We start from the raw sequence: 16,333 nt of genomic DNA on the forward strand, positions 1-16,333 counted from the left end.
TACTTGGTGAATTCATAGATTCTTAACAAAACCAGACTTCGTAAATTTACGCATTCAAAAAAAAACCAGAAATACTTGTTTAATTCATAGATTCTTAACATAACCATACTTCGTAAATTTACGCACTATACATTTTTTTCAGAAATACTTGATAAATTCATAGATGTCATCATTGTTGGTATTTATACGAACATTTTCAGGGAAAAGGTCTTTTGCATTAACAATCAACATTTTTGATATTTCGTATTAATACGAACTATTATCAGTGCCCCAGATAAGCTGCGTATCTGCGTCTTTCACCCTATTAAATTGTTATAAAACGCAAAGAAATACAAAATCATGCGTATTGAAAACGCAACAAATTTGACGTTTACGCAAATTTGTCAAACTTGATGTGTACGATACAATAGCTTCGATCGAAAATGCTTTGCTAATTTTCGGTATTTTCTCTTTTAAATTATTATAGACACTTTCATTCAGCAAGAGCCTGTATGACGGAGCAGGAAAACAGTCAAAGTTATTCAAATGCTCTGCGGACTAGATTTCATAGATAAAAAATAACCAAATTATTTACGACAACATACATGTGTTTTTAATCTGACTTTATCCGTCGTTCATTGTGCATGTATTTTTAAAACGTCTGTACTTTAATTTTCAATAACGATGCGAAATAAAAATGTATGAGAGAGGTCGAAAGACGTCCCCGATTGTTTTGCAAAAATATCAGTCGATAGCAAACTTTTTCGAACCAAGAAAGCAAGGGCCAGTAAGTGCCAAATTGGTTTATTTAAGTTAATTATGATAGTTTGCATTTTTATTGAATCAATACAAGTGTGCAGCTTCAACAGAAGTAAAGCAGCAATAATTTTAAAGTATGCATTTTTATAACTCATTTCACCCTATTTCAAGAATGAAATCACCCTATTTTTCAAAATCAATGGGTGAAAACCCTATTTACCGAAAAATTATCTGGGGCACTGTATTATTAACTGTCATCTTTGTTCGTATTAAAACGAACATTTTCACAAAAAAAGTCATTTTTTGCATTAAAAATCAACATTTTTGATACTTGTATTAATACAGCTATTATAAATTGTCATCATTTTACATATTCATACAAACATTTCCAGGGATAAAAATTCAGTTTTGTCACTAAATATAGTCAGTCGCGAGAGAGCCTAGTCTTTTTTTAGGAGAAATTTGCACAGATTTTCTCCCATATTAGTGTCAGATACTGTTGGATTGTTTGTGGATTTCTTGAACTAGATTGTCAGGTTTTACAACAGGCAAAGTTTGCAATTTGAATTTAATGTCTGGTGCAACATGACTTTCTGACCCATCAGAGCCTTCGACATCATGCTCTTGTAGTACCTTTACTTCTGCAGCGTCGGCTTCAAAAGCTTTTTGCTGAGAAAGAACTTGAAGATTCGCTTTTGATTCTGCCTTTTGTTTCAAAAGAGCTGCTTCTTGTTGAGTATATTTCAGTTTTATCTTGGCAGATTCGGCTTCTGCTTGTTTCAATGCGATGAGTTCACTCCTACGGCTAGAGGATCTCGAACTGTGTGTCTTCACACCACCATGGACATAGTTTGGCTTCATGCTGGATATGACTTTTTTTAATATTGATTGTTTATTTTGGTCAATCTTTTCCAGCGCATGTAACTTTGCTTTTTCCTGTAGCGACACGTCTGTAGTGAGAGCCGCAATAATTCTTTAAGACTTGCTTCACATTTTTTAAGTACACTTCAAATTCGTCTTTAACTTTTACGTAACTTTCATAGGTAATTGCTGTTCAATCAGGTTAATTTCACCAACATTACTCTCATAAGTTAAACTACTTACTATGCACAAACTTTCAGTCACTTTGCGCCATGAAGCAGAACAGCGCTTCCTAAAGTCATCAATTCTCTCTTCATAAAGAGCCCTTCCTTTTGCAGAAAACGGACGTACATGCCGTGTTGACATACAATATACTTTCTTAAGCCAGTTGAAATACAGATGAGACTTTAGTGCGACCAATTTTGAACGTGGATTTAGTTCGATGTCTAGTACCAGTCATCTCCATCTGCTACTAGCAAAGTGTAGGTCAATTTACTTTTCTGTTATGGAAACAGATAGCGGACCGATCGTGTCGAAAAAGAATACTTTATGTGGTGGTATTCAGTATTTATTCTTAGATTCAACTCGATGTATGTGGTAAATTGCTGCAATAAAACAAAATAAAAGATGTTCAGTTCTGCAGTAAAGAACAATGAAAATGATTATTGTAATCAAAAAATACTTTAAATGACTGAAAAAAGGTTAAAAGTATAGCCTATACTTAAGTAATAAACAATGACATAGTTACGAAAGAAAAGCTTTGGAAATTACCCTAACATATAGCCTCAACTGGGTCGAAAGGGTAGGTACGACGTAATTTGGGTACGAATAGCATTTACTGAGAAAACCTGAATGAATGAATATACCTCATAAATAATTACTGCCTTAACAAAATACAAGTTATAGAGCATTGATAACATGTGGAAACTTACACCATGCGGGGCTATTAACCGGTATAAACGTCTTAAGAAAATGTCGAAATAGCAATATCGGCAAACGCCTCGATTTAAAATTCGTAGGTGAACAAACACTGATATATCCAAGGGAAGTAAGCAGCGCAATATTATACGGTTACATATGATCGATATAGCCAGCACACAGGTTTTGTAAAAAATGTATACAAATTGCTAGAATAATTAGTTTGTTTCTCATTGATTGTGTTTTGTTGTTTGACAATACATTTTTAAAAGGATAAAAAACAAAACAAAGAAATGACATAGAAAAACAAATTTTGCTTTCGTGTTCGCTGGGTCGTCTGCACCATAGCGTCCATGACCTTAATTTATGGAAGACAAAATTGTAAATATCTTTGATTCTTATCAGTTTTTTGCCAAAAATTATATACATGTACTTAAATTAGCATTGAATTCAGTATTTATGAAGATGGCTGGTCTTCTGATAAACAAGAATTGTAATCAGGCCTTCTTGTATAAATTAATCATGTTAAAATTGCCAGAAACCAGCTTTTTATGGCTTTGTACTTTTAAATAAAATCTACCAATTAATCGCTACTTATAAATAATGTTTGAAATTAGCAGGAAATGATTTTAAGTGCGCAAATATTATGATTATGCATTAAATAAGTGCAAGACATATATTGAAGTATAAAGAATAGGCAATAAATATATATTGCTCCATTTTTTTCTATCTATAATGAATAGGCAAGAAATAGTGCTCGATTTATTTCTATTTAAACATTAGATAATGGAGGTAGATAATGGAGTAGATAATGGAGGGGCAGGGGGGGGGGGGCGGCCGCCCCCCCCCCCCCAATATTTCGGCTAGTCATCGTTATATAAATAAACGTAAAATCCCCAAAAAATCGCCCCCCCCCCCAAAAAAAAAACAGTATTTTTGTAATCACGCGCCGTCAGTGCAGAAGCCATGTGCCCCCTCTCCGTCTGCTCTGAGGTTGCCAATAGTGATGTGTCATTATCCCTTGTTAGGTGTCATAAACTAGGGGCCTGGGTAAATGTCATTGCGTTAATTGTTTTATTGTTCTTTTCCGTGATTGCACTGTCGGTGTTTTGATTAGAGACAGGCGATTCTTTTAATTTTAATTGATCGCTTTAATTCAAAGGTAAATGCCACTTTAAACAATTTTGAGTAAATATACGCGTGAAAAACAGTAATAAGTTTGAAAATATGTTTGTTCTCGTAGTACATCAGTTATTATTTGATTAGACATCACTGAAACAATATCATATATGTAATTGTTTAATGTTCAAAATGAGTATTCCTAATCAGCCTCGAAATTTTGCGTTTCCTAAGCGTACATTCGGGAAGAAAAAGCCAGAACAGCGTTCATTTCAATCTTGTTGGTTTGATTCCTTCACATGGCTCCACTACAATGAGGTATGTATATAAGTATTAAATTTTAATTTGCAATCGTTCTTATCTTTTATGAACCTAACGTTGATCTAAATACAAACGAAATTTAGAAAAAAAGACACAACATACAAAAAATACTCGTATTGTAAAAAAAATTGTTGCTTAATAATGTTTCTTATTATTATCATTAATATTTAACACAAAATTTATTACAATGTTATTCTTTACAGAGTCGGGACCTTGCGTTCTGCCATCTCTGCATGGCGGCCAAGAAATTGGGCAAGATCGGCAACACGAAGGTGGACGGCAGCTTCATCAGTGACGGCTTCTTCAACTGGAAAGCGGGTACCGAGAAGTTCCGGAAGCACGACGAAAGCGAGTGCCACAAGGAGGCGGTCGAGCGACCGGTGACGCTTCCCGCCACGACGCGTGACGTGGGAGAGATGCTGTCAGCGGGGCACGCTAAGGAGAAGGCCGACAAACGGAAGCAGCTGCTGCAAATCCTACGCATCATACGGTTCCTCGCATGCTCGAAATGTGGATACATTATTTACTAATCATGTCATATTGTATTGGTTGTTGTGTATTTTCATGTGGACGAATGTCAAACGAACCTCTTTATATTCCCAGTACAGAAACTGGACCGCCCCCCCCCCAATGTTGGGAGGTTATCTACGCCCCTGATTTATAATGAATTGGCAATAAATAATGCTCTATTTTTTTATCTATAATGAATTGGCAATAAAAAGTGCTTGTCTTTTTATATAAAGTGAATTGGCAATAAATCGTACTAAACTTTTTTCTGTTACAATGGATTGGCAATAAAGAGTACTCAATGTATTTTCTTTCTCAAATAAAGTGTACAGAAATCGGGACTATATAATGAGTTGACAACATATAGGGCTAGGGCTTTCACTGAAGAAACCAGTTTATTGCTTATTCGTTAAATGAATTGGTAAAAAATGCTAATGAATTGGATTTCTCTGATTTATTACCAATTTATTGGCAATTTTGGTACAATTTGCTTAAGATTTTTTTTGTTTGGGATAGTGTTTATTTCTCTCAAGTTACAATTCTCAATTCGTTTTTTTTTTAGTACAATTGCAAAAACACAACAACTCAGCTTTGTTAAAATAATCAAGTATGATATAAACATTACTGTGTCCGATTATTTTAACAATTACGTTCCCAATTATATGAAAAATCCGAATTTATATAACACGACCCTGTAAACTTATTTCCATTTTTAGTAAAATATACTTAATTGATATTTATTATTATTTAATTGACAAATATTAAAGGCCACTAATAAAAAAACAGTTATCAAAGGCAAATTAACATATTAAAAATAACAGTGACCAAATAACAACATGAACTCACCACAGAAAGATTAAACAACGATATTTATTCGCTAGTTTATCAAGAAAGAACAGAACAGAATATTTATTTGACTTAAGCATAACAAGCTCATCGTTAATCGTTCTGTTCAGTTTATCAAGAACACTGTTTGTGTGGTATTCATGAATTAATTAAAGCGCATGAAATTGTAACGTAGCGGTTTAGCACAAATTGTTAAGATACTGTTTCTTCGAAATCACATCCTTGTATACCAAGAGTCTATGTCATAGATATGTTCTGTTCTGTCCATTATATAGTACTATAACGACTGTACAATCAATTATCGCGTGACATTAACCAAGCTCGTCTAAACGATTTAAACTTCAAAAGACTCGAAGCGACTTCGATCCAAACAAACAAGACTTTAATTTATTATAGCTCAATAAACCCTCTACTGCCATTACTAACTTATACTCAACAGCCACACATCTACACTCACTCACTCACTCACTCACTCACTCACTCACTCACTCACTCACTCACTCACTCACTCACTCACTCACTCACTCACTCACTCACTCACTCACTCACTCACTCACTCACTCACTCACTCACTCACTCACTCACTCACTCGTATTCATATCACCTACCTTAATCCCACTCTTACCACTCTTATTTACACAATGATACTCACTCATTCACTCACAGAATACATGCACTATGTTTTACCATAAATGTGTTCATTGTATTATATTGGATTTTTATTGTCTCTTATAATTCAAATTTGAATGGCCATTTACAGTTGTTGTAATATATGTGTTTTTATATCTTGTATATACTATGTTGTAACTGTAAATGGATGAGACTGAAATAAAATAAAATAACAAAATGTAGTGTACAAATTGTAACCGGGACTACGGAAGCGCTTCGAGCCATCAGAAAATATGACCCTTGCGAATCCTAGAAAAACGACCAAAAAAATTGTATGTATTACAATAAAAGCAAATGGTACTTCGAGGAGACTTTGAGTCAATCGGAAATTCGAGCGAATAGATTACAAGCCAACGAGATTCGACTTTTATTCTTTAATTTTGTTTATTCGCATCGAGTATTGTACCTGTTTATCAAACATTAAGGTTCAGATTGTTATCTATATATCTTGTATGACGGATAATTCGGGAAGACATACAGTTTTATGAGGGCCATAAATAATCAAAGTTCGCAAGCTATTACAATCCTGGGTCCGAGTTCCTTAAGAACTCCACATGCCTCTTATCCACAAAAAGTGGCGCACGCACAAAGTGAGCTGATAACATCGATGATGTCTCGTGATCTTGGCAACGGAGTGTTATTTAATTCTTTTGACACAATCTCTTAATGTTTTGTGTCTCCAACTTAATTTTTTTATAGAATGTGACCACCTGAAATATGTTCACATCTTTTCTTAAATAACTTATCTAAATAATCTAACTAAATAATTTTTAACATTTTTCATTTCATAGATCACAGTTTGAATACTTTTTTAAAATATTAAAACTTATATACCTTGATTGTTTTATATGATATTATTTACAACCGATATTGAATATTATGTAAATGGCTGAATTGTGTGCCTGACACATATATTAAGACTTGGACAGTGTACTGTTCTTAACCTGAACAGATAATATCTGCAATCAACTTATAACTGCAAATATTGAGTAATGCAAACAAAAAAATAAAAATGTACATGCAAACTTGTTCACACTTCGTTTAGTTGTCGATTGTTTCCTATTTAAGTGTGGGAATATTTTATATCTCAATTAAGTTAATTAACCTGTAAGTAATTTTTGACCGTTATACAGGTACGTCCACTTGTAAAACCAACGGTTTTTATCTGTGGTTTGACAACTTCACATTTTTTCTGTTAAAATGGAATTTATTTGACGTGCGCCTTCCAATGAAGGTGCATTATATATATAATAGAAAACTTGGAAGATTTCCACTGTATATCGAGAGTTATATTAGAATGATTAAAAACGTTTTGACACTTTACTCGGTTTAACATGAAAATAGTATTTTAAACACCATTTAAATGATCAGTTGAAGAACATTACTGTTAACCATTCTCGTACAAACTGGGCCTCACTGGTAATATCCTCACTCGGTTAAGATAGAAACATTCAACCATAAGGAATGTTGTCTGTTGTGACTGAGAACCGATATCCAATCACCAAACGAGAGTTGCATCCTTTTTTCACTTGATAACCCAACAATGATATTCAGTTGCAAAGCAAGTATCAAAAATACACTAGCATCGCGTCAAGTCTTCTAAGAAAAGCCACGTCCTCCTTGTTTACCAAACTTCAAATTAAAAATAAAACGCTCTTTCGAAATAATGACAAATGTTTAAATTTACACTTAAAGTTTTAGTAATTTTGCATCAATCATTTACTTATTTTTGCCAGTGCATTTACGTCGCTAACTATAAACGTGATGTTTACAATATTGACAGAGCGCGTAACATGCTTCTGAGAAAGCTTCACGCTTCAATGGCAATATATATTTTTTTCTTGATGTACAATGCAGAAATTCGCTTTGCATCAACATCACCCTTTGCAAAACATGTTTAGCGGTAAATATTTTGTAATAACGTTTAGATGTAAACAGACAGACCACAAAAACATATTTATCAAATTTTATTTTTAACAGGCTGTTATGGACAAATGTTTAATTTCGTAGCTATTTTCAAGTGCACCAGGGAAGAACGAACTGCTGAACAAAAACGTGCATCCTGCACGACATTGCCTAATTTATCATTCGTTGTTTTGCTTTGAGGTTAGAAGCCTGCACAAGATTACGACATTGTCTAAGTAATCATTCATTCATGGTTTCGTTTTGTGGTAGGAAGCCTGACAAATGATGTGCGGTAGTCGGGCGTATCTGTTTCTCACTGTCACTGATTTGATTTATTAAAGTTGCACATTTTACATTTCATTACTATTCTTGGAACATAACGTTTTGTTATTGAAATTTACGAAACGATTTACGAAAAAAACAAAAACCAGACACGTGTAAATTGTTTCATTAACGGATAATCATCATTCGAAATCGGTAGAATAATAATCCGTTTATAATGCTAAGTTGCAAATTCGTCGTGTTAGTAGAGCGGTTAAAATGGCCATTTCTTGTTAAGCTCTGAATGCGATATATTTCCTTTATGTTGTATATATATGAACAAATTATTGTTAAGTGATATATTATGCCAGTGTAAAGTGATATAGTTTGCCAGTTTTAATATGTATTTCTATATTTTCACATACAATTTCTGAAAGAACTTTTATTATTAAGGTTCTTTTCGTAACCACTAGCCTTTATAAATAGCTTCATTATATTATTCATAATGTCATCAGATATTCAAGGGTCACTGTTTTGCACAGCGCTTTTATATCGATTAAATGCAGACATTGTTTAATATTCATTTTAGGAAAATAAGTATAAGGAAAATATTTGCCGGCAATAAACGCATGCCTTTTGTGGAAAAAGAAACCGCATTCTTTTTTGGAAAAAGAAACCACAGCCGTCCACTGTTATACAAGGAAATAAAAAACCAAGTGGATTCTCGATCTCGGCAAAGTCACAATGTTGTAAATGACACAAGTACAGAGAGGCGGGTCATATTAATCAACATTGAAAAGCTCAGACCTCTCGCAAATCTTTAGATAAGGACTAGACAATACTTAACACAGATTCTTCTAAAAGAAATATAAAAACTAAATAACAATATGTTACGAAGCACTGCACCTGGATTTAAAAGAAACATCTGGCTGGGTCGACGGCAATTCGGTGGGTAAGTATTTTTTGTTTCGTGTTACTTCAATATCCATTAATTTTGTTTAAAAACTAGTTAGACTCATTATGTTTTATACACTTAATATTGATTTGTTTAGCTCCTCTCAACATAGAATTCTTAAGGTGAGCCTTTAATAAAAAAAACTGTGCGGATGATAAGACAATTTTTTCTTCTTATGATGTATCTTCTGTTATATTATTCATTTTTATGGCTGTTCTGATTAAATAGAAACTGACTGATCGTCAACAAACGAATTTAATATTAGTGTTATTGGCTAAAATGTTTGCATTTGTTATGCAAGCTGTAGCAAATCTGGAAACTTGCTGCCCCTTTACAAGTGCGTAGCGTCCAAAAAACCGCTCCAACAGGATGACTTGTACAAGGAACGCATGACCAACATAGTTGAAGGAGGCCTTCGTTACGCCTACGCGAAAGAACACGAACCCCAAAACGCGGAGGCGTACAAGTATAAAAAGGTGGAGCCGTCGCAAGTTCGGGACGTTAAAGTCGTCGGAGCAGGCATGGCGGGGCTGGCGATTGCATATGAACTCGCGCAAATCGGACATAATGTAATACGTCTGAAATAGATTGGAAATATAGGAATTTGTTTGCCATATTTCCAAGAATTTAAAAATATCCATTCGACCTAAAATACAAACTTGCGTGCTTGCCATTTGCATAATATTTATTTTATTGGAAAAGCAGACATACACATATTAGCAAATGAACATATTTCGTTTACTATATGTGCAAATAAATGACATTATGTTCTTTTAGTTTACCTGACCACAATGTGATCGCCTATTGTCCGTCGTGCGTTGTACGGCGTCGAAATTTGCCATGTTAACACTCTAGAGGCCACATGTGTTGTCCGATCTTCATGACATTTTGTCATAACATTTGTTCTAATGATATCTTGGATGAGTTCGAAAATGGTTCTGGTCTGTTGAGGAACATGGACGCCAGGGGCCGGGACATTTTTCTTATTCGGCTCTAGTAAAATCTTGTCAGCACTTTAGAGGCCACATTTATTGTCCGATCATCTTGACAAGAAGATTTTTCCCTATGATTTCTTTGAAGAGTTCGAAAATGGTTCCATTTGCTTTTTTTAAAAAATGGCCGCCGGTTGGCGGGACATTGTTTGCTTATATGGCTATATATGGCTCTAGTAAAACATTGTTAACACTCTAGAGGCCACCTTTATTGACCGATATTCATGAAACTTGATCAAAAGATTTGTCCCTATGATATCTTGGACGAGTTTGAAAATGGTTCTGGTCGGTTGAAAAAGATGGCCTCCAGGGTACGGGGCATTTTTCATTATGAAGCTATAGTAAAAACTTATAAACACTCTACAAATCAGATTATTGTGCCTTTTCATGAAACTTGATCAGAACATTTGTTTTAATGATATCTTGGATACGTTCGAAAATGGTTCCGGTCTGTTGAAAAACATGGACGCCAAGGGGCGGGGAATTATCCGTATATGCCTATAGTAAAACCTTGTTAGCACTCTAAAAGTTACAGGTATTACTCACTATTATCACTATTCATGGATCTTGTTCTGAACATTTGTTATAATGATACAGTTGGCTGCACAGAGAACATGACAGTTTTACTTTTGACCTTTTAATCTCAGGTGAGCGAAGTTGGGCCTTTCAGGCCCTTTTGTTAATAAATGTTATAAATTTAAAAGATTAAAGATTAAAACACTTAAAACAACTCTTTTACATTGCTTTTTTTCTCAAAATACACAGGTAACGATTCTCGAAATGCAAGGGCGCGCGGGAGGCCGGGTGAAAACCTTTTATGAGTTCACGGATGGACTACATTGTGAAGGTACGCTATTTAAAAAAATATCAGATACTTATCCGTTATGCCATTATTAGGCGTTCAGCACTGTCCATGTCAAATTATATGATTTATATGTTTTTTAGTATGTGCCATTTTCTTGCAGCGTACTAGTCCTATCATTTCTACGTCTTATTAAAGTTGTTTAGTAATATGCTCAATTAAATCAGCACTAAATGATTTATCAACTTTAAACGTCATTGACATGCGCATTATCCAGTGTCAGGTCAGTATAAACATGAGTTTGATAAATATATTCCTGACTGGGAGGTTGTGACGTGTTGAACAATATCTATGCTATCTATGTTTTCCCTGTGACATGTGTGACGTGTAATCTTGTGTTGAAATGTTAAAAGATACAGAGGTCTTGTGTTCATCGTTTTAACGCGACGACTAAGGTAACACAGACGTTTTGGTATGCGCATTTAGCTTTATTTCATAGTCAATTTTTCAGATGCCCGAAAAAAAACACTATCGCATAGTTACTAGTACTAGAGTCTCACACCATATATCGTCTGTGACGTGTTTATATGTTTATATTATTCTCCATGGTGTTTTTGGTCCATTGTAAGTGGCGAATAGGAAGTTTATAAGGTGTTCACAAATTGACATATTATAAACAAAAGCTGAAAACGTGACGACAGAACAGACACGAATATTGAACCGTAATCGACCCTATGGCGAAAGTACATACACACGAAATAGTGTATGTGTTGTATATTTTACAATAAGTACACACTGTCTCACAACATATATACATGTTAAGTTTGGGTCAAAATGAGTTCAGTTTGAAACCTTTGTACGCTTTAAGGTCACGTGTCAAGAAACTGAGCGAGTGTATTTTCCGTTCTCATAGCTTTTCAATGAACCTCTTCACAACAGCTTCAATTAATTGAATGTATAGCCTACAAATTGTTTAGGAAGTAAAGCGTATGATATATTCAAACTATTAATATACATAATAACATTATGGGTTTTTTACCGATGAAATAATGCAAACAAGTCACGATGCTTCTCTCTTATGTGTTAACATGCTCTTATTTACAGAAGGTTGAATAGCGTGAATACTACCTAGAAAAAATAGTTTGTATCTACTTCCAATTCCTTTATGCTTAACAACTGTATTCAGAGTGATTATCACTTGTATTCATAATACTTGTATTTTCTTCAAATGAAACAAATAAGTAGTAAAAACCATTATTTTAATGTTTCAATTTAAGAGTTTTTCATGTACAGGTATAGTCTAAATCGTAATGTATTGTTCCGATGAAGCCTTATAATTGTATTCCACTTTAGAAGTTTTAAACATTGGTCCAATCGTGATATTATTTATGCGGTTATGATATTTTGTTTCCTTGTGATATTTTTATTTCATCGTGATATTTTCACACAGTCGCTACATTTTTCACTAATATTTTCTTTTTTATGAAGAGCTGTTAGTTTTGTCTCCGTTGAAATTCTTTTACCCAATTGTGGAAGTTTAAATCAGTTGTGGCATTTTCAGTGAATTGTGATATTTTAATTCGGTCGTTAATTTGTTCTCCCTTATGTCGAGTTTTGATAGGTTTCAATAAGTTGTTATATTTTCAAAGGAACTTGAAAACAGAATTGTCGACAAGATAATTTTCCAACTTGTTGTCACATATTCGAAAGTAAAAGCATCTTCTAAAACAGCTAATGACGCAGACAAAAAACTGAAAATACAACTTCGTTCTCATCAATTAAAAATAATTTAAGGTATGTATTGACACACTTAAAAAATGCCGCAATCTGTTATAAAGAACCTTTAACTTAGTGAATCTATATGTTTCAAGGTGGAGCCATGCGAATTCCGCCAAACCACTACCTGACTCATCACTACTTCCGCGCATTCGACGTAAAGCTGCGGCCTTTTCAGAACTACCAACCAAATGGTTACATGTACCTCTATGGGAACAAGATTCGGATGCAAGGTTCAGTCTTTAATACCAATTACCACGCTCACACGTGCACTTTGTTACCAGTGTATGCCCCAAAATGATTATAGCTATTTCTTACAGTTTACTATCCGCTTTATTATTATGTCGTGCACGATATGATTTTGAAATAAATGATTCATATTTATGCTAAATGTCGCGTGCAAAACAATATTGTCCGATAAACCGTGAAGTGCCCATCACTTGAATTTCTCTTCATTTTCTTCCTTATAATGATGAAGTTAAACCAATACTTGTATCAGACCTATGACGTGATTGTAAGTGATTGGATGACGAAATAAAGTGGATTGCGAGATCATCGGTTAATTGTTTGTCATGTGCTCCAAAGTAGTCGCTATTCAAAGGTCAAGCTTCACGTGGTCATTTGACTATTTTATTTTATTTTCAAATTACTAATAACGGTAAATGTTTATGTCGAGCCCTTTACTTTATTTAAAGATCAATGTCATAGAATACGCTTTCAATTTATTTAAAATCCTAAATAGTATACAGTTAACGTATTTTTATATGTCCGGCACATTCTTCATTGTTAAGGATGAGGAAATACAATTAAGATTGTGTGCAAAACATTATTTCAGTCGCATTACATGCTGTTCCAATGAAATTTAGCGGGGGGATATATTCAGTTGCCCTTTAAATGTGTGTCATGAACATGGCTTTCTTCGTATGATCTGAGACAGTCAATAACGTACGTAACACTATTTTTGAGCATTTTTACCCCATCCTCCCCCTGTCAAAAACACACACACCCCTCCTAAAGTACGTCATACTTTCGTAAATCTAAAACACCGTTCACTATTAAACTGTGTTAAATTATATAACCACTGTAAAGAACTATAACATGATTAAATTCACTTTAATAGTAGCATAGTTAATTGTCAACCAATGTCAGAGTTATTCGGTTATTAAGATAGTCTTAATCTCGAAATAAGGTTCGATTCACCTATGCCAAAATCATAAGATATGCATGCTAAAATACCGCGCCTTATATAAGTATAATCGCTCAAATAAGGTATCACAAAATAGGTTTGTATCAACACAAGCAAATAAGTAAGTCATTCAATATAACGTTCTCGCATATGTTCAACACTTCAGAATTTCACAACCGCAATAACGACTTCAGCAACGAGCATTGGCCTGGTTGGGACGTCAACCTCAGCAAAGACGTGAAACAGAAGCTCGAAATCAAAGGAATATGTACGTTACAGTACCTTATCTATCCTGTAAACTTTGTTTCTTTAGCAACGAATATAATAACTTTCTTTACATCTACCTTTGATATGCTCTGTAAAACAATCACTATTTTAGGTGTGTTGAATTTGTGTTCCATAGTAATCTTCTAAACATTATTCATATTTTATCAACGTTCAAATGAAATTCTTTTCTTTTTTTTATAACACGTGCGGAAATCAAAAAGGCATTTACATAAATACACATAAGTATATTCAGTTACATTTTCGTCCTAAACCTCGACTGAAATTCTAGCTAATGGTGTTAGCTTATGTTAACTCTAATTTAATACTTGCAGTGGGGTATTTCGACGCTACAATTCAGCCAGTCATAGACGAACTTGGCGAAAGTCCAACGCAGGAGGTTTGGGCAAAATGGGTCGACAAATGGAGCAAGTATTCTACCGAAGACTTTCTTCGAAGTCAAACGTTCATCCGACCTGATGGTTTAAACCTTCAGCCATGGCCTGAGCAAGCCATTAATGGATACAAGGTATGGACGTGTATGTGTTTCATAGTTTATTTATTGAAAAAATGAGTTAATATATATATTTTTTGCATTGTATTCACATTTTGTTTACAGTGGTCATGAACTTAATGACGACTTTACATGCATTATACAGAAACTTCATGCGGTTTATAGTCTAGGTGGATACACCACTGCAAACGTATTAATCGATTTGAAATGTCGCTATTGTCACGATAGCTATACTGTAATAGGTAATTAATATAACCTGTTTGTGCATTATAGGTGTCGTCTTACTCTCCGACGTTAAGTGGATCATTCGTGGCTGATTTGAGAGATATTATTGGTCAATGGTGGGCTACCGACTTGCAGACTCCCAAGGACGGAATGACTGCATTGACACGAGGATTTTTGGCGAGAAATGTTGGGGGATGGAATAAAGATGTTCAGCTGAGCAAAAATCTTCAATACGGAATCAAAGTGGAGACCATTGACCGGAAACATATTAACGATAAATTAAGACTGCAAGGAATATGCAAGGCATCGGGACAAAACGACAAAACTTACGAAGCCGATGCCGTTTTTGTAACGGTCCCTTTGAATATCCTTCGGCAGATGGATGTCCCATTGCTAAGCCGCGAAAAGCAGCAAGCAATAGCCGGGATAACTTACGCGGCATCCACAAAAATCATGATTCAATGCAAGCGACGATTCTGGCAGGATGATGTCGGTCAAGGTGGATTCAGCAAGTCTTCTGATATGATTGGCCAGCTTCATTATCCGGATTACGACGGCTCGAATATTTTGAAAGATGAAAGAGGGGTACTGCTGGTGTACACCTGGGATAAAGACGCACTTGCATTCGGCTCTCAAAGCCATGAAGATGCAATACAATCGGCGGTGAATGAGATCAGCAAAATTCATCCCGAAATGAAGAGAGAAGTCGAACTGGGCAACGTTCAAGCTTGGTACAGCGATCCGGCGACTTTAGGGGCCTACGCGTCATTAAAGCCGCACGAGTATCTGGAACATCTGCAACGTCTGTGGAAGTCCGATCACCCGCTGTACCTTGCTGGAGAAGCATTGTCCTGGAGCAATGGCTGGATACAAGGGGCAATCTTCTCCGGCCTCTCGCAGGCATTCTGTTTCCAGTCGCACATTGAGGGACGGCCTGGTAGGTTGCCCTGGTGAAACGCCAAACAGCCTGATAAAGGCCGATTCTTTCCATGACATTATGTTTATATGAAGTTGATGTAGTCATATACATTGCGTTTTAATCACTTTGCACTAAATTTACGTATTGGAACAGTAAATTAAGGAAAACAAGCATCTCATAAGGGTATAATGTTCAAAAGTCGTTTAAGATTATATCAATTACGTTAAATTGTCAGATTTCTTGGCTTCAGTATTTTGAATTATTATCATTTTCTGTAGAAATGTATATTATTATGAAGTTTTATTTAATATAAAAGAAAGATGTGTTCTGAAGAAACTTTCTTTACAATGTGCATGTTGTATGTTTTTGTATTGATTCATTTCCGATGGTATTTCATAAGGGGCTTTTTTATGATTTTTGAAATATGGTCAATGATCATATACATTTGTATCGCTTTGTAAGTCTTGTTTTGTTAAAAATAAATTATTTCACGGATTCCGATGTCCTTTTTATCTCGACCATTATATATGAAATATATATAGTGGAGCTATCCTA

General features: G+C 34.8%; 1 protein-coding gene and 1 long non-coding RNA gene across 3 annotated transcripts in view; one reads left to right on the forward strand and one right to left on the reverse strand.

The window, feature by feature from the left end:
• Positions 1-210: 210 nt before the first annotated feature.
• LOC127869078 (uncharacterized) lies at positions 211-2,619 on the reverse strand. Its single transcript, XR_008044393.1, has 2 exons — positions 2,532-2,619; positions 211-2,204 (listed from the first exon to the last, which is right to left on the reverse strand). It is a non-coding gene; the product is annotated as an uncharacterized LOC127869078 (long non-coding RNA).
• Positions 2,620-8,842: 6,223 nt separating this feature from the next.
• The window catches only part of LOC127869074 (L-amino-acid oxidase BmooLAAO-I-like), an 89,600-nt gene continuing 82,109 nt past the window's right edge, over positions 8,843-16,333 (forward strand). Inside the window, exons 1-7 of one of the 2 annotated variants that reach the window (XM_052411363.1) lie at positions 8,843-9,097; positions 9,402-9,669; positions 10,858-10,939; positions 12,766-12,903; positions 14,023-14,124; positions 14,456-14,649; positions 14,908-15,690. In XM_052411363.1, the coding sequence (XP_052267323.1) occupies positions 9,033-9,097; positions 9,402-9,669; positions 10,858-10,939; positions 12,766-12,903; positions 14,023-14,124; positions 14,456-14,649; positions 14,908-15,690 (1,632 nt within the window). In that variant the 5' untranslated portion in view covers positions 8,843-9,032. Of the gene's footprint in view, positions 9,098-9,401; positions 9,670-10,857; positions 10,940-12,765; positions 12,904-14,022; positions 14,125-14,455; positions 14,650-14,907; positions 16,274-16,333 lie in introns of those variants that run through there. The other variant, XM_052411362.1, reaches the window with a different exon arrangement.

This window comes from Dreissena polymorpha, chromosome 2, assembly GCF_020536995.1.
Source record: "Dreissena polymorpha isolate Duluth1 chromosome 2, UMN_Dpol_1.0, whole genome shotgun sequence".
Classification (NCBI taxonomy): Eukaryota; Metazoa; Mollusca; class Bivalvia; order Myida; family Dreissenidae; genus Dreissena; species Dreissena polymorpha.